Source organism: Bos taurus, chromosome 8 (genome assembly GCF_002263795.3).
Source record: "Bos taurus isolate L1 Dominette 01449 registration number 42190680 breed Hereford chromosome 8, ARS-UCD2.0, whole genome shotgun sequence".
Classification (NCBI taxonomy): domain Eukaryota; kingdom Metazoa; phylum Chordata; class Mammalia; order Artiodactyla; family Bovidae; genus Bos; species Bos taurus.
This window is the reverse complement of record NC_037335.1, coordinates 36,566,794-36,592,107: the sequence shown is the minus strand read 5'-3', so window position 1 is coordinate 36,592,107 and position 25,314 is coordinate 36,566,794. Positions and strand designations below refer to the sequence as shown.

Genomic DNA, 25,314 nt, shown 5'->3' with positions numbered 1-25,314 from the left:
CGGCACACACACTCAGCAAGCACGTCCCCAAAGTTGGGCTGCCAGATGTTACCTTTGAATGTGAGCCAAGCCTGGGTTTGTAAGAAAACTTGCCAAACAGGCAAAGTTACTCTTATATTTGAGGGGAAAAAAAAAAAAAAAGTTCTCCAAGATGGGTGATTTCTTTTAGTTTGGGAGTATGGTCACTTGGCAAATGTTTTCTCCCAGAGATGTCTTTTAGACTATATTTCAGCTAACGTTTAAGAGCATAAGACTGTGCCAACTTACCCTGGCATCTGTGACCTTGAATTCTCTTAGGATATACTGTGGCATGTTGTACTCAGCCATGGGATCAACAACAAAGTACTGGTATCTTGCAGATCGTTCTGCTGGCCAGTACTGATGACATTTCTCCTAAGAAAAACGAAGATTAATGACGAGCTATGTAAAGTGTAAATATATTTTATTTTTTATTTTATATTTATTTAATATATATTTATGTTTATATATATATTTAATGTTTTTCTTTCACTAATACCATTTTAGAATTTAAGACCATTTCATTATGTGTGACTCATCTTCTCTTTGAAAGCATAGGTTTCCTCAGGATAGGGAAATTGTGGGTCACTATTTGCTCATGGCACCAAGCAGAGTACTTGGCATACAGTAGATGCCTAATACACATAAGTTGAGCTGGCTACTTCAATAGGGTAAGCATCTTCATAGTTACTTTAGACAAATAATTACATCAGTCCTCAGGCATAATGCTAGCCATGTCAATCATGTATTGACATTCACCACTGTGGTTTTGAATGAAGACAACCGTCAAGTGTGAACACAGAAAGAAACCTCTGAATTGAACTTATCCAATCTCCTTCGTCAGCTGAAGAACCTGGAGCACGTGCAGTTTTAGTGACTTCAGTAACCAAATCAGAAAAGTCAAGTTTCTTTCCCAGTTTGGTATTTTTTCACTCTCTCTCTGGGCTCTAAAATTTGGGTTTTAGATGCATTGCTACCATTGAATTTATACAAAGACAAGAAAAAAAAAAGCCTCTTAAGCAAATATGGCAGAGTGCTTGTATCTGCTGAATCTAAGTGGCTCTAATACTATTATGAATTAGGTGGCTCTAATACCATTTCATGGTATTTTTCAGAATAACCTTTTTTTTTTTTTTAAAGTAGAGCAGAGATTATCAGATTTATTCATAGAAAAACTATGTAACTTTCTGATAGTTTAATCAGAGTGGAAGATGAACAAGCAAAAATTTGCCTCAGAGATGACAGAAAGTCAAATTCCTTCATACAGAGTAATGATGGCACCTAAGCTATAGCCTGTCCAGAGCAAAAGGAAGTAAGACTACATTGAGAATCAGAACAAGTCAGCAATAGTCTCTATGACAGTGCTACACTGGAAATAAAGTACCTGTTTTTTCTTCAAAACACAAAAATGAAAGAACTTGATGTGGCTTTGCAAGTTAAAAACCAACACATGGTAATGAATGACCCACAACATATCTGGAATACTCAACATTTCAAAGAAACGACATTAGCACTGGAGTTTTTTCAGTGAAATCCTCATTTCTTTGTGGAGTGAATGTCTTATGTGAAGATACTCACTCTACCCATCTCACGCAGCTTGGTGAGCATCACAACAATGGTGGAATTGTGTTCCCAGAGCATCCGCCAGAAGTCTTCAGTGGTCTCTGCCAAGGGCCCCTGGGTAGCGATGTAAGCTTTCTGTTGTCTGAACCACAGATAGCATGTTAAAGTAATCAGAAAATATGCAAAGGCTTCACATTTGATATGTAAATATCAAATCCAGGTAATAAAAATGAAAATATTATTAATGCTATTGCAGTAAATTCCCATTAAGATTATGTAATCAAATAAGAACACTTAAGACATTTTAGGGATTTTGCAAAAGAAATTGCTTTGTTTATATTATGATGTATGTCTTTATCACTGTTATTTAAACTTTAGAGCAATGCTAATAGTTCAACTTCATGTCTCATATAAATCGCTTAAGAAACAGTTGTGCAGCTTCATTTTGTAGAAATGACTCATATAATCTATGACATTTATATAATTTGGTTCAAAACAGTTTCTATATTAACGCCTTCCATATCCAAATAGCTTCTGAAAGAAGAGTGCAGATTATAAATTCCATGATTGCTTCTTCTTAGTCCTATTCAAAATAACAAAAAATGAATATCAAGGGACTGAATGCTGACCTATGCAGAAAGAAAACATTTTAAATTGAGATGAAATGCATTTTAGCTATGAAACTAGGGCACATGTAAATACCAAGAGCTTGGGCTGTCAGGGGAGCAAGAGTATATACCTGTATCCATCAATAAAACTGGCATTGATGTAATCAGATCCTTCTACACCTCGGATAGGCTGCAGGCACACCCTTGTGGATTCATATGGCATAATATTAACAAGGCGATTTTTGAATTTATTACATGGAAGATTGGCACTGATGAATCTTGAGGTGTGAGCTTTAGAACTGGCTAGACGCTGTTGAACAGAAAAAAAAAAAAACAACAAAAAAAGAAAAATCCAACAAAGATAATTTTAGCCTGTGGTGTAACTGCAGTGAACCCAAGATTTTCTCTTTAGATACAAAGATTCTGTTTACTTTTAACCCAGTCACTCTTCCAACTGCACTGCTTTTCACTTCTACCTAATGACTCCATATAGACTAAGGAAGTTCTAAATATTTATGTTCTAAGAATATGTTCTCTCAATTTAAATTAGGGTACAAAAGAGCTCAAGGTATTATGAGGAAGCAAAAAATAGAAAAGGGAAAGATGAAGAAAGTGCTTTATAGTCAGACACCTGAGGGAGAAGGTCAAATGAATCTTGTAACTTCACCCATTTGAAAGGTTAAGAAAGACAATTCCAGAATGACTTGCTTCTGAATTACCACATCACATCCAATATCATACCTTAAATTCGAGCTCCATTCCTGTGACATTCTCTCCTGTTTCTATTTGTGTCAGCTTCTGAATGTAGGCATACAAGTTTCTAGCTGGCACTTCGGTATTTCCACAAGTCACTGCCTCCAACAGTGCATCATGGATAAAGATGTATTGGTCTTCTGTTTGAACCATGTAATTCCTCTGGGCTCTCATTAAAGTTACATGGCCATAAATATCTACAGTTTTTTCATGCTTTATTCTTTCTAACATGGCATCTATTACAATGAAACACCCAGTCCGGCCAACTCCCGCGCTACAAGGAAAACAAAAAGAAAAAAAAAAAGAGAGAGAGAAAAGTACAAATGAATCTATTGAGAAACCAACACATCATAAAATTATTTTGATTATTTTTATTTAACTAGATTTTAAACCCAGTAGTTCTACTCAAATAGCTACTGTGATCGTTTTGGAGCATTCTAAACCAAAGGGCGGGGAACAAATGAACAAATAAAATTTGACTGATTTCAAAATATAAAAATATTAAATCTGTAATCACTATGCTCCTTGATCATGTAACACAAAGTAGTAGTATTTTGAAATCTTTATGAAAAAGTTACATTTACGCTTTTTACATTAAAGGTATTAAAAAAAAAACTGGTCAAGATCGAACTAGACTTTATCTTTTACAAACCATTTCAGTCTATTTTAGTTCAATTTATAAAAAAAGGAAAAAAAAAACAAAACTAGTAAGTCATTCAACTTGAAACATTCATAATCTAAAACTCAGCAAGGAAGTTTTAAAAACCTAGCGAGAAGTATATAATTAAAATATTAACATGTTGTTGCATACTCAAAATAGCTAGTGTATTCTCAATGGAAAGACATTCTTAACAAAAAAAATCACTCGAGAGTGTGGGTGTGTTTCTTGCTTTTCCTCCTTTTTCTTCCAGAGTTGAATGTATTTTGGAATTTCAGGTTAAATTCAAGTATTCTTGTGTGGGAAAAGAAAAGCTTCAATCTTTGTTACTGGAGAAGCTCTGAGGCATTTTTTTAAACTCTATTACTCATGGACTTATGGGTTGTTTTCCAGTTGGTGGAAACCGATTCAAAGAAGAGGAGGTGAAAGATCAAACAACGCACAGTGACAAGTTCTGCTGCTCCAAGGAGACAATCTAATTCACTGAACTAAATTACAGAGTCAGATGGTTGGAACGTTGGAGTTTCCTGGAGTGTGGGAAAGAATACTAACAAAATAACACATCTGTGTTCTGAAATCCAAGGTAAGCCTTTTCTTGTCTCTGTGTCAAGAATGGCTGAATCCAAAATGTTTTTCTTCCAATCATGGAAGAAACATGGCTAGGAAACATGTAATCAATGGAAATATAAGTATATATCAGCACCTTAGACACCAGGCAACAGACAACCTCCTTCATTCACTGTGTGCCACTGTTTCCCGTCTTTTGTATTTCTTTGTGCTCATTTGTCTATCTATGCATTGATATATCCATCTCTTCATTCAATGAGCAGTGAAGTACTCTGATAACTACCATATGAGATACAACATTAAAGGTGACTTGTATCCCACCTAGAGCTCATACTATCGATAGAGATAATAGTTTATATAACTATTTACAATACAAGAAAAAAAAAAGATGTGCGGGTTTGTGGGTAATGTGTCATTTGAACCTGGTCTTGAAGGACAGGAAGGATGAGGAACTGAGGAGGCTAGAATAACAGAAGAGACAGAATGGCTTTTGCAGTCATACTACTGACTCTGGGAGCTACATGTAAAATTTTCATAGACCTAGTGAAGCTCCAGTGTAGGCAACATACCAAACTTCATATAAATGAGCTTAATGAACAAAAGGGTATTTGATTCAACTGCCAAGTGGCTGCAAGTAGTAAGTGAGCATTTTGTAACATATAATACCTTTATTTAACTGCTGAGCAGTATAGATTGAACCCAGCCTCCTGGGTTTGTAGGAGTCCTGTGGTTTGTATATTAACAAACAGTTGGAAATAGGGTATAACCACTATTTAAAAAATGTTTACTTTTTTATGTCCTGTTAGACATAGAAACTGTCATTGTCTTAGTTAGAGAGCCTCTGGATACTGACTCTAAGACACGCCATTCAGAGTTTAAACCACAAAGGGACATGACATTGAGATGTAATGCAAAAGCCTTCTGGGACAGAGACTGATTCATGATAGCACATTTCTTAGCACAGAATGATCAGAAACCTGAGGCACTGAGATCCATGAAGTTCCATTTGATTTAGTGAGTTTTACCAAAGAAACCAGTAAGATGGTGTTTACCATCACACCCCACCATGTCCCTCCTCCATGCCCTACGCAGGATTACAACCACTCTCTGTCCAGGATCCCTTGGTGTCTTCAATACCACCCTGCAGTCAAAGTCACACTGTGTTATTAATTAGTCTGGTAGGGCCATTGTCCACAAATAATGAGCATATCTTGAGAGCAGGAACAACATTTTCTGTTATCTTTCTCTGCTCTGCACCAAGCATGCAGTAATGTGTGTGGAAAAGTGAATGAATTAGTGATTGGCATGAGAGGCCTTGTGTAATGAGCGGCCCACCCAGGTTTGGTAATAAGACCCCTCAGTCAGCGAAAGAAATCGTACATTTGACACAGGTTCAGAACTGTGCGAAGAATGCCTGAAGACTATTTCACAAAGTGTCTGGTAGGGAAGAGGGAGACCGGAAAAGGCTTTGAGTGGTTTTCCACATCTTGGTCTCCTGATGAGCCATGGCATTGCAATGAAAAGAACCTAGGTAAGACTTAGCCTGGAAAAGGGAGGCAGACCCCTTTGTTTGGTAGGTCCTAAAATTAAGTAAATCTTTTCCTTTTCCCTGTGTTGTCTTTCTAAACTGTTTTCATCCTAATTGTGCATTGCTTCTAACTAGATACAATATCATGCAGTTCTTCCTAATGGAAGCTATACTGTAAGCCATATAACTGTAATGATGTATCAAGTCAAATATAGATAACAACAGGAATATTTTCTCCAAGTGTGCATCAGAGGCCATTCCTAATTTCTGAATGATGCATGGTTCTGTATTCTGGCAGAAAGATACTACAGAATCCTACAAAACTAGTAGGGATGGGATAACTCCAGATCCTAACAATTTCAACCTCTTCATGGTGTAATAATGCATTTTTTCAAAAAAAACTGAAGAGGGAAAATAATAAAACATATGCCTGTGTCTAACTCATGAATTGTGGGAAGAAAACAAAACAGGAACAGAGGCTCTGACTTGTGCAAAAGCTATTTTTTCTCCTCTGAACAGAATATATTGTTAACAGCCCAATCTTGCTGTCTATATGGAAGAGAGGAAGAAAGTGCTCCTTGGAACTTAACATGTTATCTCTTTTCAAAGATGAAGATTTCTTGGAGGTTTTAAATGGTGGAGGTGTCTCTTAGCTTTAAGCAAGACCATGAAGTTCAAAATATTTTTTCCAGATACCAGTGATTGGGTGTCCTTGAGAAAGGCACTTAATCTCTCTTGGGTTTTCTGTTGTTCTAATGTTAATTAACTTGTTAATTATCTAGTAAGTTTTAAGACAGCTTTAAACATGTTTGCTTTGCAGACATAAAGGAAGATGCAGTTGCTTTGTAGACAGAAATTTCATTTAAAGATTCTACCTCTGAAACTGACAACAAGAAACAGGCAATGTTAATACCGGGAAATTTTTTATAGAATCACCACAGGATCATTTGCGATTAGGCTCTCAGAATCTTGCTTTAAACTACTCCCTCTAGCTGTTCTTCCTTTTCTCCCCATATTTCCAATAATAATACCTTATGTTTGAGGAAGTTTGTGCTTTCACATTTATTCTCAAGGTAAATGAGATGGCAGTGAAGGGCCTTCTCACCACAGTGCTGGGTATCCTGGAGGCATTTGACATTATCTGTCAGTTTCCTTTCCCCTTCAGCGATTCACAACATTTAGGAACTTCTTTGAAGTCATACAGCTAATGGTAAATGGCCAAATAGGGACTCAAATGCAGGTTCTGAGATGCTGAGTTTTAGCACCACATTTGAATAGGGCATCACCATTTCTGCCATCTGGGTTAAAAATGGATACTTTCTTGTGACCTACCCCTCTGCAATGCTCCTTTGCTATGCTATGCTAAGTCACTTCAGTTGTGTCCAACTCTGTGTGACCCCATAGCTGGCAGCCCACCAGGCTCCCCCATCCCTGGGATTCTCCAGGCAAGAACACTGGAGTGGGTTGCCATTTCCTTCTCCAATGCAGGAAAGTGAAAAGTGAAAGTGAAGTCACTCAGTCGTGTCTGACTCTTAGTGACCCCACGGACTGCAGCCTACCAGGCTCCTCCACCCATGGGATTTTCCAGGCAAAAGTACTGGAGTGGGGTGCCATTGCCTTCTCCAACAATGCTCCTTTAGTAGTGTTTAACTATCCTTATGAAGGTTTCTTAAAAAGTCTCTCTTCCTTGGTTTCTGTGACACTAATTGGGGGATTACAGGGAATATCAAATACTCCTCTTGGGATTGATGGGAGAAAGGGAGAAGATTTTATAATGATATCAAATACAAAACAGCCTGAAACATGTAGCATATGAAATTAGTCAAAAAGATCTGATTCGTGTGTATAATGGTTCCATTGTCTCTATGACAGGGTAGAATTTCGCTCAAGTTGGAAACCAAAATCAAAGATCAATCCTAAATGTCATCTTCAGAAAACTATAGGCAGCTCTCTGACTGTGCCTCAGTACAAAATGTTTTTTGTTTTTTTCTATTTGATTCCTGTGCTGGCTATTCTTCTGCTCTGGATTTTTCCATATGAACTCTTTTCTCTAATTTACATATTTTTGCCAGGCCCCAAAATGTACGTAATGTCCCCACAGTTCTGTCCTCCTTTCTCTCATTCTCCTTCATGGTTCAGCAACAATCTTCAAATAAATGATTCCTAAAGTAATTGTTCTTTCTTTGAGCATAAGGGATACCTATATTTCAAACCATTCTCAGGTTTCTCTAGAAATAAACATATCCCAAGAATAATTAACATCTCTGTTCAGATCTGCTCTTCCCACTGTCATACTCCTCCTTGTCACTCAGATCTAAAATGGAAGGATCATCTTGCATTGTTCTTGCCTTCTGCCCTGCCCAATAACAAATTATAGATTTCTACACATTCAATTTCTACAGTTTTGTTCAACTATCCGTTAGTGGTATGCTGGAGCTGGCAAAACTCAATTGTGGATATCTCAGAAATCCTGCTTAAGCAATTAAATTAAAAATGAAGGTAAACTCAAAATGCATTGCTTCTTAATTATCTTATGTTCATGCTCTTCAGGTGAAAATATTATATAATGGTGTGCCACTGAGTATCTCTCCCCAGCTTTTGGATTCAGTGATGTCACATTTATAGCCTGGAGTATTTACACCAAGGAAATTGACAAATACTATTGCCTACACCCAACCCACTCTCCACCATCCTGAGCTGGTGGTTACTTATTATCAGCACACAGAGTATCCTAATTCATCCATTTTTAACACTTCGGCGGGACAGACAGGAAATGCTCATTACTGTGTTCTTCCATCCACATTTGCTATACTACTCTTTCGTACTGTAGGCTATCATCCCACAGATATCTCCTGAGTGTCTATCATGCACTAAGATATCATGGAATTGGCGAACAAAACGAATGTGATTCTTCCCTCATGAAGATGACAGTGCAGTGCAGAATCTGATATTAATAATCATATGAATAAATACACAATTACAAGTCCCAACAACTGTTGTGAGGTAAACGTGTAGAATCCTGGCAGAGAACCTTTGGGGAAGTGTCATTTAAATTGATATCTTTTATGAACTGGATTGTGTCTCCTCAAAATTCATTTGTTGAAGTTCTAAGCCCCCACTATGACTATTCAAAACTAGGGTCTTTAGGGAGGTAATTCAGGTTCAATGAGGTCATAGTGCTGGGTCCCTAGTGCAGGAGGACTGGTGACCTTGTAAGAATATAAGAGACTCCGGAGATCTTGCACTCTGTGCACATGCACACAGGAAAGCTTTTGCAGAGACATAGCTAGAAGGAGGTCATGTTAAAGTAGGCCAGGAAGAGAGGTCTCACCAAAACCCAACCCTAACAGCACCTCAGCCTTGCACTTCTGGCCTCCTGAACTGTGAAAAAATCAATTTCTATTATTTGAAGCACCTAGGCTATGTCACTTTATTATGGTGCCCTAGTAAACTAATATGGAGAAGGTAATGGCACCCCACTCCAGTACTCTTGCCTGGAAAATCCCATGGACAGAAGAGCCTGGTAAGCTGCAATCCATGGGGTCGCGAAGAGTTGGACACGACTGAAAGACTTCACTTTCACTTTTCACTTTCATGCATTGGAGAAGGAAATGGCAACCCACTCCAGTGTTCCTGCCTAGAGAATCCCAGGGACAGCGGAGCCTGGTAGGCTGCTGTCTATGGGGTTGCACAGAGTCGGATACGACTGAAGCGACTTAGCAGCAGCAGTAAACTAATACAGTACCTTCAGGATAAGAAATGGTTTGCAGAGTGAAGAAGGATGGGAAAGCTTCCAAGGAGAAAAAATATCCCAAGAAGAGGCCTTGGAATGGAAAATAGCTTAGAATATTAGAGTAATGGAAGAAAGCCATGGTGGCTGGAAGGCAGTGAGGGAAAAAAGACATATTTATTTTTATATTTATTTGTTTTCCATTTTAAGGACTGTTTGATATTTTTATTATATGTATAACTATTAACAGCAATTATTTAAAATAATTGTTTTACTTGTTCATACACTACCTTTATGACATGGCTCATCTATTCTTTATTCTGATACAACTATTAGATTGCTAGCATACATCTTTGGTAGCATTATTTCTGATATCTTCCTGAGAAGTTCTTTATTTGCCTTTACATAGGGCCAACAACTTGGCTATGTGCATGATCACTGGGCTATAATATTATCTGCTCACACTCTAAATCTATTGCTCCACAGTCTGTCTTTGTATTTTGAAGAAGTAATAGGCCAGTCTTATTTTTGGTCTTTCAGTAGCAATTTTACCCCAAATATGTGTGGGTTTTTTCTTTAACTTACAAGTTCAAAAATATCTGGATGTGATTTAGGCACCAGTCTCATCATTAAATCCGCATGGCTCTCAGATAATACTTTAACTTTAAGAGTCACAGCTTTCCCTCAGCTCCAGAAAAGTTAGATGTATTTACAGCTTTCCCACCTGTCTGGGTTTTTGCTTACCAGACTCTTCCTCTTCCTTATTGTGTCCTCCTCCTAAGATGTGTTGATATCTGCCTTCCTTCAAGACTCATCTCACATTCTGCATCCTTGATCTGGACTTGGTCCCTGGTTTATCTCTATTTGTATCCTTATGACAGTTTATACCTCTTTATTGGTAAGTGCCATACCTTATTTTTTGTTTTCTGTTTATTATCTTTATGCAAAGTTGCTAAGCTCCTTGAGGGGAAGAACAATAGCTTCCTTGTCTCTACTGCGTTTGACAATTTCTCTTGTCAATTTCTATGCCAAGGAAATCAGAGGCACTCACTTTGAGTTGCAAAATTTTTAAAAACATAAGTTAAAAAATATTAATTCTACTTCCGGACTTTCTATGAAATGCACAGGAACATTCCCTCAAAGACCCCTGCTTGGGGATATTCCCTGGATGCATGCATGCGTGCTAAGTCACTTCAGTCGTGTCCAACTCTTTGCGACCCCATGGACTGTAGCCCACCAGGCTCCTCTGTCCATGGGATTCTCCAGGCAAGAATACTGGAGTGGGTTGCCATTGCCTTCTCCAGGGAATCTTTTGACGCAGGGATTGAACCTACTTCTCTTATGTCTCCTGCATTGGCAGGCAGGTTCTTTACCACTAGCACCAATGCATGGGGATATTCCTCGGACACATGTTTACACAGGTAAAGGGAGTTCTTGTAATTTGATGAGATGGAAACTGCCTGTGCTTATGTTGTACTCCGGTTGCTCAGAAATAAGAGATTTGAGGCACCACATTTTTTTTAAGAAGCTGAACGCTGTACATTCAGAGCTTTTAAAAGAATGTCAGTCTACTTTTGTTTGAATTTCCAAGTTCCCACAGCCACACATATTTTACTTCCTTCTCCAATTTACTCCAGTTTTCACCCATCAGTATCTGCGTGCAGTGCACCTTTCAAAATGAAGGATTGTAGTTCTAAAAGCAAATGCATTTTTCTTTGATCCTGAAAAACTTAGCTCCTCATGGCAGCAATAATGACGGAACCCTATTTAGTGCTGTTTGTTTTTCATCATTTCAACAGCTTTCAACCTGAAACATGATAAGAACAGCAAAACTGATAAACCACCCTTATTTTTATCTGTTTTCTGTCAGAGTAGTTGCCAAGCACAAAGACAGATTTTTCTAAATATCTCTGGGAAGAAAAAGAGTGCATAACCCTGTGCTTCAGGCTGAGGCCAGCACAATTTGGTACATTTATTATGTTACAGAAAATTCTAACAAAAAGGGAAGAGGACAGCACTTTGAAATCAAGTCTAGGATTAGGTTGGTTTCTGTTACCCTTGGAGGAAAACCAACTTTCTAAGTTACCTTCTAGTGAAGACAGTAATTCCACTAAAGTAAACCAAGCGATTGACAAACTTTTGCCTTGATTAAAAAAAAAAAAAAATGGTTTCAGAGAATGATAGACATTCCAGTGTTTACAAGCTGAAAAACTATGCAATCCATTAAACAAGTACGCCTACTAGGAAATTGTTATTACTTCAATATTATCATCCATCCAGTTACAACATTTGTTTTCAATTTCTAAAAACATGATTGAGTTAGTCCCACGAGTTGAAATATGCTTAATGTCCCGTGATGCGATACGGTAGTAATGTGCAAAAGGAAAACATTAAGAGGCATGAGGGGGCTATTTTGTACTAAAATCATTCTGGGTATGTGCTTAAAAGTTGGCTTTTCTGATTAATCTGGTGGAGTTTTAATGCTGACCCTTTCCTGATACTTCAATGATCTGGCAAAGAAAGAAAAGAACTAGAAGATTTTACAGATCATTGAATTGGGTGCAAAGACAGTGAAATATGATGCAGAAATCATGGTGAGCATTTTGTACATATATCAGCTTGTGCTTTGATTGGATATTATAGTTCATCTATAACAAGAACGGCATTTATGAACTGCAAGACTATTAAAAAAGGCATCTGATAGAATGGGTTTTATGACTGAGGTTTATAAGATTAATGAGATGACTATCCTGATGAAACTGTGATGTGATCCTGATAAGGCTGCCGTTTTGAAACTCTTTCTTTTCTGACAAAAATTAACTTTTAACTTAGTATACCGCTGTACTTGAGCATCTCTAGAGTATTTAGGACTTTATACAAAAATAGACAGATAACCATTTTATTTTTTACATCCTCTGGCATCTTTTGTACCTTGGATGACAGAGAAATTATACAGATTTCTTAGATATAAGTATTTATCTGACTAATCAGTTTTATATATTATTATGAACTAAAATGTAAAAAATATGTTTCCACAAATTGTCAGTGAAATGCAGTAGAATGTATCTATGCTATTAAGAGTTGTTTGGGAGGGAATTTTCAGTGTTCATAAAAATTTTAAATTGCACCTATCCCTTGACACAGCACTTCCAGACAACTATTATGAAGATATATGTACACATATGCACAGAGAGGTGCTTACAAGGTGGCTCAGTGGTAAAGAATCTACCTGCAATGCACGAGATGCAGGTAATCCCTGGGTCGGGAGGATACCCTGGATAAGGAAATGATAACCCACTCCAGTATCTTGCCTGGGAAATCCTAGAGGAGCCTGGCAGGGCCTTGGGGTCACAAGGAGTCAGACATGACTTCGACTAAACAAAAATGCACAGAGAATGTTAGAAAGGGATCTTTGCTTCGGCATTATTTGAGATAGCAAAGTATTGTAGCTAGGAAACGGTTAAATAAACTATGGCATGTAAATACTGAGCAGCAGTTTAAAGAATGAAGTAAATCCATGTAATGACCAAAAAAAAAAAATATGTTGCAGAGTAATATATATATCATGATAACATATTTTTTACAAGTCCACACAATACAATTAAGCATATTTTATATGCATACATATTGATGCATGGAAACTGATCTGCAAAGATACACAAATTATACCAAGAGTAACCTCTTAACGAAGCATGGAATTGGTGATAAAGGTGGTAAGGAAGATTTTCACTTTAGTTGAAATGTATGAATTTTTTTTTAAGCAAGGACAATATATTAATAATCAGTAATAATGGAATTAAAAAGATATATAAAGATATATAATGTAATAGATTTAAAAAGTTACCATTATAAAAATATGAAAGATCAGTTAATAGTTGAGGACTCAAAGAAGTAGAGAGAGAAGGTGAAATCTCATTCACTCTAGCTTGGGAATACTGCCCAGACGTGGATTCTCAGGAGATGATAGGGTGATACTGGGACTTTGCAGCCTGGACTTGATCCTGCCATCATGTGCTGGCCTTTATGGAGTGGATTCCAGAAAGAAGACAGCATAGAGAGGAGAATGCTTAGGGACTAAGCAGAGAACAACTGATCTGACAAGGATCCTAGTTCAGCATATTGAGAGGTCAGTACCCATCATATGTCCTCAGGGCATTTAATTTCTCCAGGTGGGTGAAGGGGGATTTCTTAAAGTGAATTAAGCCTGTAAAAAACAAAATCCACATGGGCCTAATCTGACTACCCCCTGCCCCAATATATTGACTCAAACAAAAATCCTCCAGAGACTTTGCTGTATAATCTTGGCTCTGTCCCAACATTATCTGCTGAACACATTCCTTATTATTCTTAAAATGTGATGCTCAAGATAAAGTAGAAGGCGAATATATTTATATAAAGAACACCTGAATATGCCATGGCAGGTTTTATTTTACAGATGGATAGAGGAGGCCGTTGGGCAGAGATAAAACAGACCCAGCTGGCCCTTATTGGTAGCTGACTTGAATCTGAATGAGGTCAATTGGATGATGCTATGGAATTATGAGGAACTATATCATTTTCACTGAATTTTTCGTTGTAAATGCCCATATCAGTTCAATCCATATTCTAAATTTTGTTTAAAATGACACAAAATTATCCACATCTTGAGTGGATACAGCCATTAACCAGGCCTGCCAGATAAAAGTACACAGGCTCTGTGCTGTAATTTAGTAGCAGTAGAAGAGCTACTGAAAGATATTTGAAAATTACTGAAACTTTAGTAACTTTATTTCATTTGTTTTGCCAAGTGTATCTGTGTTTTCCCACAAGGGCAAGACTCAGGGAATTTTGTTTTGGTGCTTTTCTTTTTTAAAATGAAATTATCTAAAAAAAAAAAGAAAGAAAAAAAAAAGAAATTATCTTCATACAAACATAAATGATCCAATGGTTTTCAAGGCTCTAATCAGAGGTCACAGACTGATAGCTATGTTTTATTTAGTCTTTTGTTCACTTCAAACAAGCTTTTGTAAGGCAGTGAGAATCACAATCCAAATACAGTTTACCGGCTGCCAGGGTCTGCTTCACTTATTTGTATCAGTATCACTCCACAGAACCCCAGCAGGCCTTTGCATTGGTGTTCCCAGGCCCTGGTCTTCTTAAACTCTGAATTAATGCATCAGTACTGCTCACTGCCTCTTCTGATTCCTCTACTTACTTAGATTTTTGAAAGAGGAAACTGAGGACCTAGGCTGGGTTAGGAATTTGACCAAGTAATGCAGATGTTTGGAAGAAAAGCTATGCCCAACCTAGACAGCATATTAAAAAGCAGAGACATTACTTTGCTGGGTTCATATGGTTAAAGCTATGGTTTTTCCAGTAGTCATGTACAGACGTGAGAGTTGTTCAACTCTCATAAAGCTGAGTGCTGAAGAATTGATGCTTTTGAACTGTGGTGTTGGAGAAGACTCTTGAGGGTCCCTTCAACAGCAAGAAAATCAAACCAGTCAATCCTAAAGGAAATCAGTTCTGAATATTCATTGAAGGATTGATGCTGAAGCTGAAGCTCCAAAACTTTGGCCTTTAGATGCAAAGAACTGACTCATTGGAAAAGATCCTGATGCTGGGAAAGACTGAAGGCAGGAGAAGGGGATGACAGATGAGGAGATGGCTGGATGGCATCACCAACTCAATGGACATGAGTTTGAGCAAGCTCTGGGAGTTGGTGATAGACAAGGAAGCCTGGTGTGCTGCAGTCCATGGGGTTGCAAAGAGTTGGACATGAGAGAGCAACGTAACAGAAACTGAAATGTGGCTGTTACTAGCAGAGCAAAGACTTGGGTCTCTATCTCTTCTTCCCAAACTCATGCTTCCACCAATGGGATTTTATTAAAAACAAGGTTATAGTTTTCCTTCAAGCTCCCTGGATGAGATGCTTTCAGTAAGTATAGTATTCATACATGATAACTAATTAATTAATGAAAACCAGTATTAAGTCTATTTAGGATGCCATAATGGTCATGTTTGAGGATGGGAGTAGAAAGGAGGGGTTTGCCTCTTATTCAAGGTAACAGTAGAAGATGGAAAACAGACACAAGGCAGTGACACCAAAGAGATGAAAGGTAATATTCATTAACTCAATAAATTCAGAGAGATCCCTCTTCTGTGTATTAAGATCTTAATCACCATGTGATGTATCACTAGGCATTTAGGCATTATATGTCTATCCAAGTAATCTGTACACATACCTAGGCAGTATTAAAACATATATTCCTGGGCTTTGCCCCCAGAGATTCTAATTCAGTAAGTGTGGAGTAGAACTCAAGATTGTCCATTTGCAACAAGCTCCAAAGTGATGCTGATGGGCTGGTTCACGGGCCATACCTTGTGTAACAATGCTAAAGAGTACTCCTCTTCCAATAGTTTTTATAAGTAAACGAGGGCCAAAAGATGTATCAGATATACTGCTGCTGCTGCTAAGTCACTTCATTCGTGTCCGACTCTGTGCGACCCCATAGACGGCAGCCCACCAGGCTCCCCCGTCTCTGGGATTCTCCAGGCAAGAACACTGGAGTGGGTTGCCATTTCCTTCTCCAATGCATGAAAGTGAAAAGTGAAAGTGAAGTCGCTCAGTCGTGTCTGACTCTTAGCGACCCCATGGACTGCAGCCTACTAGGCTCCTCCGTCCATGGGATTTTCCAGGCAAGAGTACTGAAGTTGGGTGCCATTACTAATTATCTATGCATGAGTGTATATATGTGTGTTCATATACATTACTTTAAAAAAAAATCTTGAACTCCATTCTTAATAGTTGTTTATTTTTTTTTAACCTGACTTAAAACTTCAGTGCAAAGGGGGGGACACAAAGTCTGCTTTCAAAAATGTACAGGTTGCCTTTTTTTTAAAGGCAAAATACTTTACTATCTCCAGATACCTGCAAATGTATGAAATTATCTTGTAATAAAACTCAGATGCCCGAAGCCCACCTTGCAAGTTTTCTTAGGAAAAAAAGAAGAAATCAGATACCAGGTAATAAGACCCAAAAGTATCTCTTCCAAAGACAGAAAGAAAAATATCCAAGCAATAGAACCCTGATTGGAAAGACACAATACAAAGAGAACTATTTTTAAGCTTCCTTTTATGACTGGGGGCATAGCAAAATAGTTTGAAATAGAAAGTGTTCATGCTGATTACATAAAATCAAAATACACACTGTTCAAAGGCAGCCAACATTTAAAAAAATATGCAGCTTCGTTTATGCAGTGAATTTCAGTGTTCTTTCAGTCTGGGAATATTTCAAAATACATTGCAGGTACAGCTGGGAAAACTCAGTGATACCCCTGTCCAGATATCAGCTATTTGGTTATAAAAATATTTTCACATTTCCTGCAGATGTCTAGATTCCTTTCTTTGCTAGTAATTTTAATTCAGAACTCATTATTGACAGCTGTTTGTTCCGATAGACCCTAATTGCTCTTTTACTAGACTCAGCTGTGAGCAGACTGATTTCTTTTTCCGTATAGTGTATATTACATATAAACACAGGCAGGAAAAAAAAATAACCAATTAACTAAATACGTTCACGTAAAATGAATCAATGAGAGCACTGATCAAGTAATATCTCTAACTGCAACATAGGTCAAAGGAAATTATAGCATTTACAGTTTAGAGTATTAAATATAATTATATAGAAATATTCACAAGCATTCAAATATAGGGATGATGAGTGGCAGCATCTGAAAATTTATCCTTTTATTAAAGAAACTTATAAATGACTACATTTGAGTAACTGACAGGGCATTTAATGTACTAAAGGATTAGCTCAGGGATATCTATCTATCAGACTCTCTACACAGAACTAAGAAGTCTGCCATAGTCAGTGCCCATCCTGAGGAATCAAACGTGCTGTGAGATCACTTTTGTTGTCGTTCAGTTGCTAAGTCACATCCAACTCTTGGCGACCCCATGGACTGTAGTACAGCCCACCAGGCTCCTCTGTCCATGGGGTTTTCCAGGCAAGAATACTGGAGTGAGTTGCCATTCCTTACTCCAAGGGATCTTCCCAACCTGCATCTGTGCGTCTCCTGCATTGGCAGGTAGATTCTTTACCACTGAGCTACCAGGGAAGCCGCTGTGGAGATAATCCTATTTCTGCAGGGGAGAGTTTCTGGGAACTACCAACTCTTTTCCTTGCTCTCCAGTCACTGCTGTGGACAAACTGCTTTCCTTTAAGTTTACCAGAAGAGGAATACAAGTTTGTTGAAATCAGAGCTATTTCCTCTGGAAGATTCTGTTCAAAGGCAATGCCCCGTTTTAGCAGCTCCCCAAGAGGTGCACGAACAGCTTGGCAATGTTCATTCCATCAAACGCCTCAGCAGCCTCGCTCATGAAATCTAGGCCAATTTGGGGACCCCAAGCTGCCTTCCTTAGTGGACCGGAATCCCCTGAAGAGGGGAAAAGCAAGGGCTGGTTTCAGTAGAGACCATATAAGCTGCAAATATACTGCATTTGAGAAGAGCAATAGCTCGTTTTATCTCCTGTCTGTTGGTTCTGGAGACGGAGGGAATGTGATGATGAGGGATGAGCAAACTGCTCCTTAGTAAGGAACCCATTCAGGGGAAATGAGCTTTTTCTTAACATCAGGGACACTATATGGTGTTTTCCCTTTCTGGAAGCAATAAGTGCTTCTCTTTTCAGACTTAATCTACCTCATATAGGGAGGAAGATATTGGGAACGGGATGCTGATTAACCCGATAACTCTCCAGGATGCAGCATACATTTCCATGAACACCAGACATGATGCTAATTAGAGTGCAACCCCCAGAGTCAATATTTACAAAGCCTTACGGTGAATGTAAAGTAAGCTGTGGGGCTGGGTACCCACAAAAATTGACCCCATAGCCTATTCCCAGCCTCTCCCCCAGTAACAATGGAAAACATTTTATTTGGCATTTAAAAATACTGCCACTACGCTTTCTTAGTACTTTTTTAACTTTGTAAGAGATTATATCATTTCACATTCTTGTGTGGCTTTGCTCATGGAATTGCTTTGGATACTGACATTCTCACTCAATGTCCACTTATCCGTTGAATACCTCCTGAGTGTCTGTTTCATGTGGACATAGCTCCAGGAAAGAGGGATGCAATGGTGAACTCCTAGGCACCATTTCTCACCTCACAGCTGTTAGATTTGGACACTACAGTCTGGGGAAGAAATTGAGTTTTTGCCCATAAAAGTAAATACCACATTTGAAACGCCATTTCTTTTTCCCCTTGAAGGTTCACTTTTTACTGGTTAAAATAATTTAAACATAAAGTATTGGTTGAATTGAAAAAAAAAAAAACAAACAACTTCTTTATTTTCACTTAAGTATGATAGGGAAAGTAATCTGTTGTGATTTTTGTTTTGTGAGGAGTCAGTTTGGCAAATGGCTTTTCCAAATGTAGAGAAATGATATTTGGTTATTTATCTTCCCTGAGCCTTAGTTTTCTCATCTGTAGCTCCTCCTATAAGGCTACTGTTAGCAAAATGTCTTTTAACTAATTCTTGATAAATGTTAATTTCCTTACTTCCTTTTCCTGTGAATCAAATACCTAGAGTTGAATATTTGAAATCAATTGGCCTAATAATGTCAGAGTAGATATGCAACCTTCCTATTCTTGAATGGTTATACTTAAGATTTAACACTATGAATTTGTGAAACTAATATTCCATTTCATTTCCAGATTTCTATCCTCTGAGGGGGGAAAAACAGTCATATACAGTGGAATCAGAGTTGAGACCTGGAAGGGACATTAAAGATGATACAGTCCAGTGGTTCTCAAAGTGCAGTCCCATGATCAGCAACGTTAGCATCATCTGCAAATTTGGTAGAAATGCAAAACATTTTCCTTATCACAAGTAGTGATCATTGTTTGTTCCTTCACTTGTTCCTTAATATGTGCATATGGCTTACTACTAATTAACTCATATTAATATATGCATGTAGATATCTGTATACATCTTCTTATTTGATCTCCATTTGCCAACCAAGCCACACAAATTCCCCTTTCTCCCTCAAAGCCCCAGTCTAGCACTCACTGCACCAGGTCAGCCAAAGACTAGGAGGCTGTCCTCTAGGATAGCTATATTCTTTTTTGATGCCATGGTGTTTATTCCAAAACAGTCAGTTATTTTAGTGAAATAATATATATTAAAGAAACTAATAAGATATTTACAAAATATCTTATTTTGATTATTGATAAAAAATAAGAGTTGTTTTTATGAAAGGTGAATTAACTGCTTTGGGAAGACATTCTATTGTTCCCTTAGAAGTACAGTTGAGATAGGCATTGGTAAGATATCTATAAATAAATGGAAAATAGTTTATAAAAAATCTAGAAGAATTCTAATATGTAAGTTGTTGAAAAGTTATTGAATGTTGTCTATATTAAATAGACTATATTAAATATACTAACCGTATGTCACACTCAAAGTTCTTGAAAGTGAAAGTGTTAGTCTAGTAACCATGTCATACTCAAAGTTCTTAGTCCTAAATGTAAAAATGAATGAACTAATACAATATATAATTATGCATTTGAAGTTAATAACTGAATATGTAATATCTTAGGCTTCTTTGTCTTAATGAAGCTTTATCTAAATGACTGAGTCTTAACTGGGTATATATATTTTACATATATATATATATATATATGTATATGTATATCAAGGTTTCTTGTGAATGGGCTTGATTGTTTTAGGCATCTTCCCCATAGGTTATTATCAGCTGTTTGAGGAAGATGACACATTGTTTCATCTCCATATTCAACAGTTTGAATCTTTGCATTGTTTAGTTTTAATAAATATTTCTTATATTTATCTATACATTGCATTTACTGATTTATTAGACAATTACTCTTAATGTCCATGGTCCTATTTTATCACTGAGCCAAATTATCTCTTATGATAGCATTTCCTAGAATACTTTGAGAAAATCCAAGGGGAAGGGGAAGAGTTCCATATCTAAATAGGTTTCAGAAATCCCCTCTTGGAAATTCTCAATAGAAATTATATTTTATAGGGTTGAGAAACTCTGTTGTAAAACAGTTTAACTTAGTTTAACCCATGCTAATTTGACTATTGAAAATATCTTCTACATAACATCTGGTAATAAATCAGGGTTCAGAGTGCACATACCTTGATGAGGTTTCTTGAATTTTCTGAGTGACTGGCTTTTTTATGTTCAAATCATAATTCTGTTTCTGTAGACTCTATTCAGACTTCTCATAGAACCCAGATTGAGTGTGAAAATCATTTGTCAGATTATATATGCCAATAATTCTTTGGGAACTGGTCAAAATTTGGATTTATAAAACTGCTATTTATAGTTCTCTTCTGTTTATTTTTTCTAAATAAGGTAGCTAATCATTTCTGAATTCAGCTCTACTCTCATAGATCAAAAGAAGTCAGATTTAGTCAGGGGAGTATAAAGCATAGGTGTTAAATATCAGTGGTAGGGCCTAGGATGGACTGAGCCTTTAAAAAAAAATTAATTTCAAAATAAAAACTCTTAAAAAAAATGTCTGCAAGCTAAAATTTGCTAACGATAGTTTTGGGAACAAGTTTTTCATGGAGGGACATGGTTTTCATAGTCTGGAATCACTTTAAAACTTGATGCCATATGACTCTAGACTTAGAGAAGCAGAGTGAATAACAGATTATACTAGTATAAGAGATATAGTCCAGGAGTACTTAAAATGAAGCTGAGAAAGTGGTAATGAGTGCCCCTTACATTAAATCTGTCCACAGAATTTGAGCATTTGCCTGAGATAAGGCTGCTCAGGTTATTAAAACCTCAAATGTTGAATGGCAGTTAGGTAATGAGTTTCCTTTAAAAAAACAGAAAATGAACTGCCATTTAATAAACACTGCCTGAAATGTTGATAACTGAAGCTGGGTGATAGGTGCTTGAGGGTTCATTATACATTCTCTTTACTCTTGGGTAAGTTGGAAACATCCAAACTAAAAAAGAGTAAGAAAATATCCCCTTTTTATCCCCCTAATATAAAGCTCCCCCCCAAAATATAGGATCCCTAAGGGAGAGAAATAACAACAACAAAAAAAGATGTTGCTTATAACCATTAATCTAGTTCTAATAGCTAAGACTGTACCTAAGTTTTTAATGCTACAGCCAAATTGTGATGTGATGTACCTTTAAAAGGACATATGAGCTAAGTGACCATTCTAGAAATGCTCCTTGATAAGATTATCTCTATGAAATACAGGCAGAGAATCCAGAAAAGGGCATGATGACCATCTTAGGAATTGTACCTTTGTACATTATATATGCCACAAAGATTCACTATTAATATGACATCCATGCAGAACTGTCATCTCAGATTTTTAAAAAATGTATTTATTCCTAAGCCTTCAGGAAATATAAACACAACAACAGAGGTATGCATACATAGCTCTGGTAACCAGACTGCATTCAGAGAGTTTCTTACTGAATTCTGAAAAGGTTTTGCTAAGCTTGGGCTTTACTATTGTGTCCTACAAACCAATAAGTTTGAGTTTAATTGAACCAAGATAACAATTGGATTTCAGGCTGCAGTACATCAGAGAAAATAGTCTGAAGCCCGGTCAATCATTTCCAGACACACAAAGAAGGGATGAAATGTTAACCATAGGTTATAAAGAATTTTTGTGGTTTGCAACATGATTGGTTATGGTTTTTCAAATATAAGTGGTGAGCACGGGTCCAGACTTAGCAAGGCTGTCTGTTCAATTGATTAGAATTGGAGTTGGATGTAGGTCGACAAAGTTTAACACTTTCATTTATTTTTTAAACCTTTTGATCCCCTTCATCCACTTCTCAAACTTCTACCCCCACCCCTTCTGGCAACCACCTATCTGTTCTGGTTATCTATGAAATTGTGGTGTTTTGTTTTTGACATATGAGAGAGATCATACAGTATTTGTTTTTCCCTAGAATGACTGATCACCTGTGAACCAAGTTGGCTCTAAATTTGAAGGCAGTCAGATAAAACTTGTTACTATGGTTTCCATAAGACCAACATTCCTCCTCCTCCTGCTTCTCATCATCATAACTGTGAGTAAATAAGCATTTAATATACCAAATTTTATGCAGTTTTCCCTTGTAGATAAGATGGCTTTGGCAAATTACTAGATTGTTTTCCACCTTCTTAGAGAAGTAGAAACTCAGGTAAGAGATTGTATGCGATCTCAAAGCTTCAGGGCATTAGAATATCTCTTAATTTTCTGTGTACACCATTTCCATTTCTTAGCCTGAAAGCTAAACGTGTGGTGAAAGTCATTGAATTCTGGTTTTTCATAGTAGCACACACTTACCAAGAAAGCATTCAGCTCCAGGGCCTTCATTTGTTACTTTGCACTTTTAAATTTGCTGCTATGTATGAATTACTTTAGGAAGAGTTGACATCTGGGGTTCCAGGATGTATATGAAACCTACCTCATATTTTGAGATGATTCATGGTTTACCTTTGTCTGCATTACAATCTAACAGCCCTGGCTCTGGATAAAATTAAGAGGCTTAGCATAGTGACCTACTGAGGCTGCATCTTTTGTATATTTACTTTCTGTATTCACTTATAATAGCCAACCTGAATCTCATCTTAATGGATAGTGTACTCAAACTCTTCAAATATGTTTTCAAGCAGGCAGTAGAATGTAGGGCAAATCTCAGTAACAGTCCTACCTCAGTAGCATGAAGGACCTAATGACCTTAGCGCTGACCACTTAGCGCTGCTCTTTATGGCCAGACACCACAGCAGTTAGGTCAAAAAATACAGATAGCAAAAGGAACTCCAACCTGCATCTCTTACATACAAATCTGGGGGTAGTTATGGATTCAAGAGGAGAAAAAAAAAACAGAAAATAGAAAAACAGGAGACAATGGCAAAAAATCAGGTAGCACTTCTGGAAGAAATTAAATGCCCTTTTTGTCTGCTTTCTTACTTATTTCATAGATTGGCAAAATGGACCTGTATTTTGTGTTATATTTGAGGGTTTCTTCTTATCCCATTCTGTGAAAGAAATTCACATTACACCTAACTAGGCTGCTGAGAGCAGAGCAATAATTGTACAGGACATCGACAGGAGTTTTGCAGGCCCATCCGTTTCATATTCAGGCTGACAGAAAGGTTTAATACTCGCATGTGGTGGGGGTCCAGTGACATAGAGTCTTAAGACTATCCTCCCACCCCCAACTGATATGTCCTATTCCAAACGAGGGCCTTTCCGTTAGCTTAATTTACTGTCGTTTGGCTTGTCTACAGCACAGAGAGCATTTCTCCATGCAAGCTTTTATTTCAAAAGGGATTCTCTTCTGATTTTGGTGTCACTTCATGTTTCTGCAACAAGAAATTCGCTCAGCAGCTGTACTGACTTTAGAAATGCAAATGTACCTTGTTAATGTTACTTATCAAGCAAAGGTTTAAAAATACTTGCTAAACATTTGTTTATTTATATGGAAGATTTCAGAGTTTTGCACAGTTAGATTTCAGGCATACAACAAACCCCATGAGTGTGTTAAGGAAACATGAGTGATCCCAGCAGATGGCATGGTCAGAGGCAAAGGCTTTGCAAATGCAAGCAACTGCACAGATCCAAGCTGAGGAGCCTGAATGGCTATAATTGTAACACATCTACAGTAGAAGGAGGAAGGTCATTTACATTATGTTAAGAAACATAAGGGCAGATTCTTATCTTCTGTAAGTGTGTTACACAAAATGGGGATTTGACACATGGGCTGCTATTGGACAATATACCACACACAGTTTTTATTTCAGTTCCAGCAGAAAAACAATATTGACAAATTTCTTTCTCTCTTTGCTTCCTACTTTATTCAATAGAAGAGGTAACAATAGCATCTGCTGTACTTGGCTGGAGCCTGGAATGAGGAAATTGTAGATGAGGAGCCTCCCAGGCATATGGCCACTATAAAAGCTCATACTACAGCCACGGGCATAGCCAAGCGAGAGCTCCAGTGGGAGTAGCGCATACACGAGGCAGCCACTGCAAACCAAAGCAGGGCTGCCAAGACAGCATGCAAAGCCATTCTCAGTGGCCTGAAGTGATTTCCACCATCACGGCTCCAGACCTCACTTCATAGCTGGATGAGCTTCTCTCTGACAGTCTCTTCTCTCTCTTGGCCTCCCTCTACTATTTTCTGCTGCTCTCGCCTTACTGACCACCTGGGTCCCGAGCACATTCAGGTACTCCCCAATTATGCATTTGCCCCTTTTTTAAATCAGTCACAACCTTGAAGATGTGTGATACTTAATGAACTGTTAACGCATCCAAGTTATCTACTCTGATCATCTTAGTTCTCACCATAGCGCCTCCTTGCCATTACATAGGTTATACAGGTGCTTTCTGATTATGTTCCTAATTCAGCTAGAAAATAAGCTGGGGAGTCCTTAATTAAGTTGATTTGCATACAATTAAAAGGACCATAATGCAGTGGGAAACATACTGGATTAGCCCTTGGTAGACTTGAGTCCAGTAAGAATCTGTGGGAAAGTTGTCAGCCTTCTTAGAGGTCATTTTATTTTCCTATCTCTGAAATTAAAGAGGAGTGGGGAGGGAAGAAGGGTGGGAAGAGAAAGAGAGAGAGAGGAAGGAGGCAGAGAGAGAAAGGAGTGGGGAGTGTCTGGGAGGCTTGAAATATTCTTTCTAGATCTATGATTCACTGTGAGTAAATAATGCTCCCTTAATGTTTGAATTTAAGGAGAAGCCTGTTAACTCAAATAAATCCTAAATTACAGGAAGATGTAAGGGACATATTTTTGAGGCATGATGAAATGGGAGTCAAGAGTATGAGTTTCTCCCACCACACAAGCTGATATCTCAGCAAAAATAATCAGTTGCAGTTGTGAAACAAATTACAC

At 37.6% G+C, this 25,314-nt stretch overlaps 1 protein-coding gene and 1 long non-coding RNA gene across 22 annotated transcripts in view; one reads left to right on the top strand and one right to left on the bottom strand.

Annotated features, from left to right (window-relative positions):
* Positions 1 to 4,439, top strand: part of LOC132345943 (uncharacterized) — a 465,357-nt gene extending 460,918 nt beyond the window's left edge. The window contains exon 4 of the long non-coding RNA XR_009495539.1: positions 3,994 to 4,439. This is a non-coding gene — a long non-coding RNA (uncharacterized lncRNA). The remainder of the gene's footprint in view (positions 1 to 3,993) is intronic.
* Positions 1 to 25,314, bottom strand: part of PTPRD (protein tyrosine phosphatase receptor type D) — a 2,536,342-nt gene that overhangs the window by 11,639 nt on the left and 2,499,389 nt on the right. For all 21 annotated transcript variants that reach the window (XM_059889411.1, XM_059889419.1, XM_059889414.1 and 18 more), the window contains 4 exons: positions 2,931 to 3,216; positions 2,321 to 2,499; positions 1,597 to 1,723; positions 268 to 393 (listed from right to left, as the gene is read on the bottom strand). In XM_059889411.1, coding sequence (XP_059745394.1) covers positions 268 to 393; positions 1,597 to 1,723; positions 2,321 to 2,499; positions 2,931 to 3,216 — 718 coding nt within the window. The remainder of the gene's footprint in view (positions 1 to 267; positions 394 to 1,596; positions 1,724 to 2,320; positions 2,500 to 2,930; positions 3,217 to 25,314) is intronic.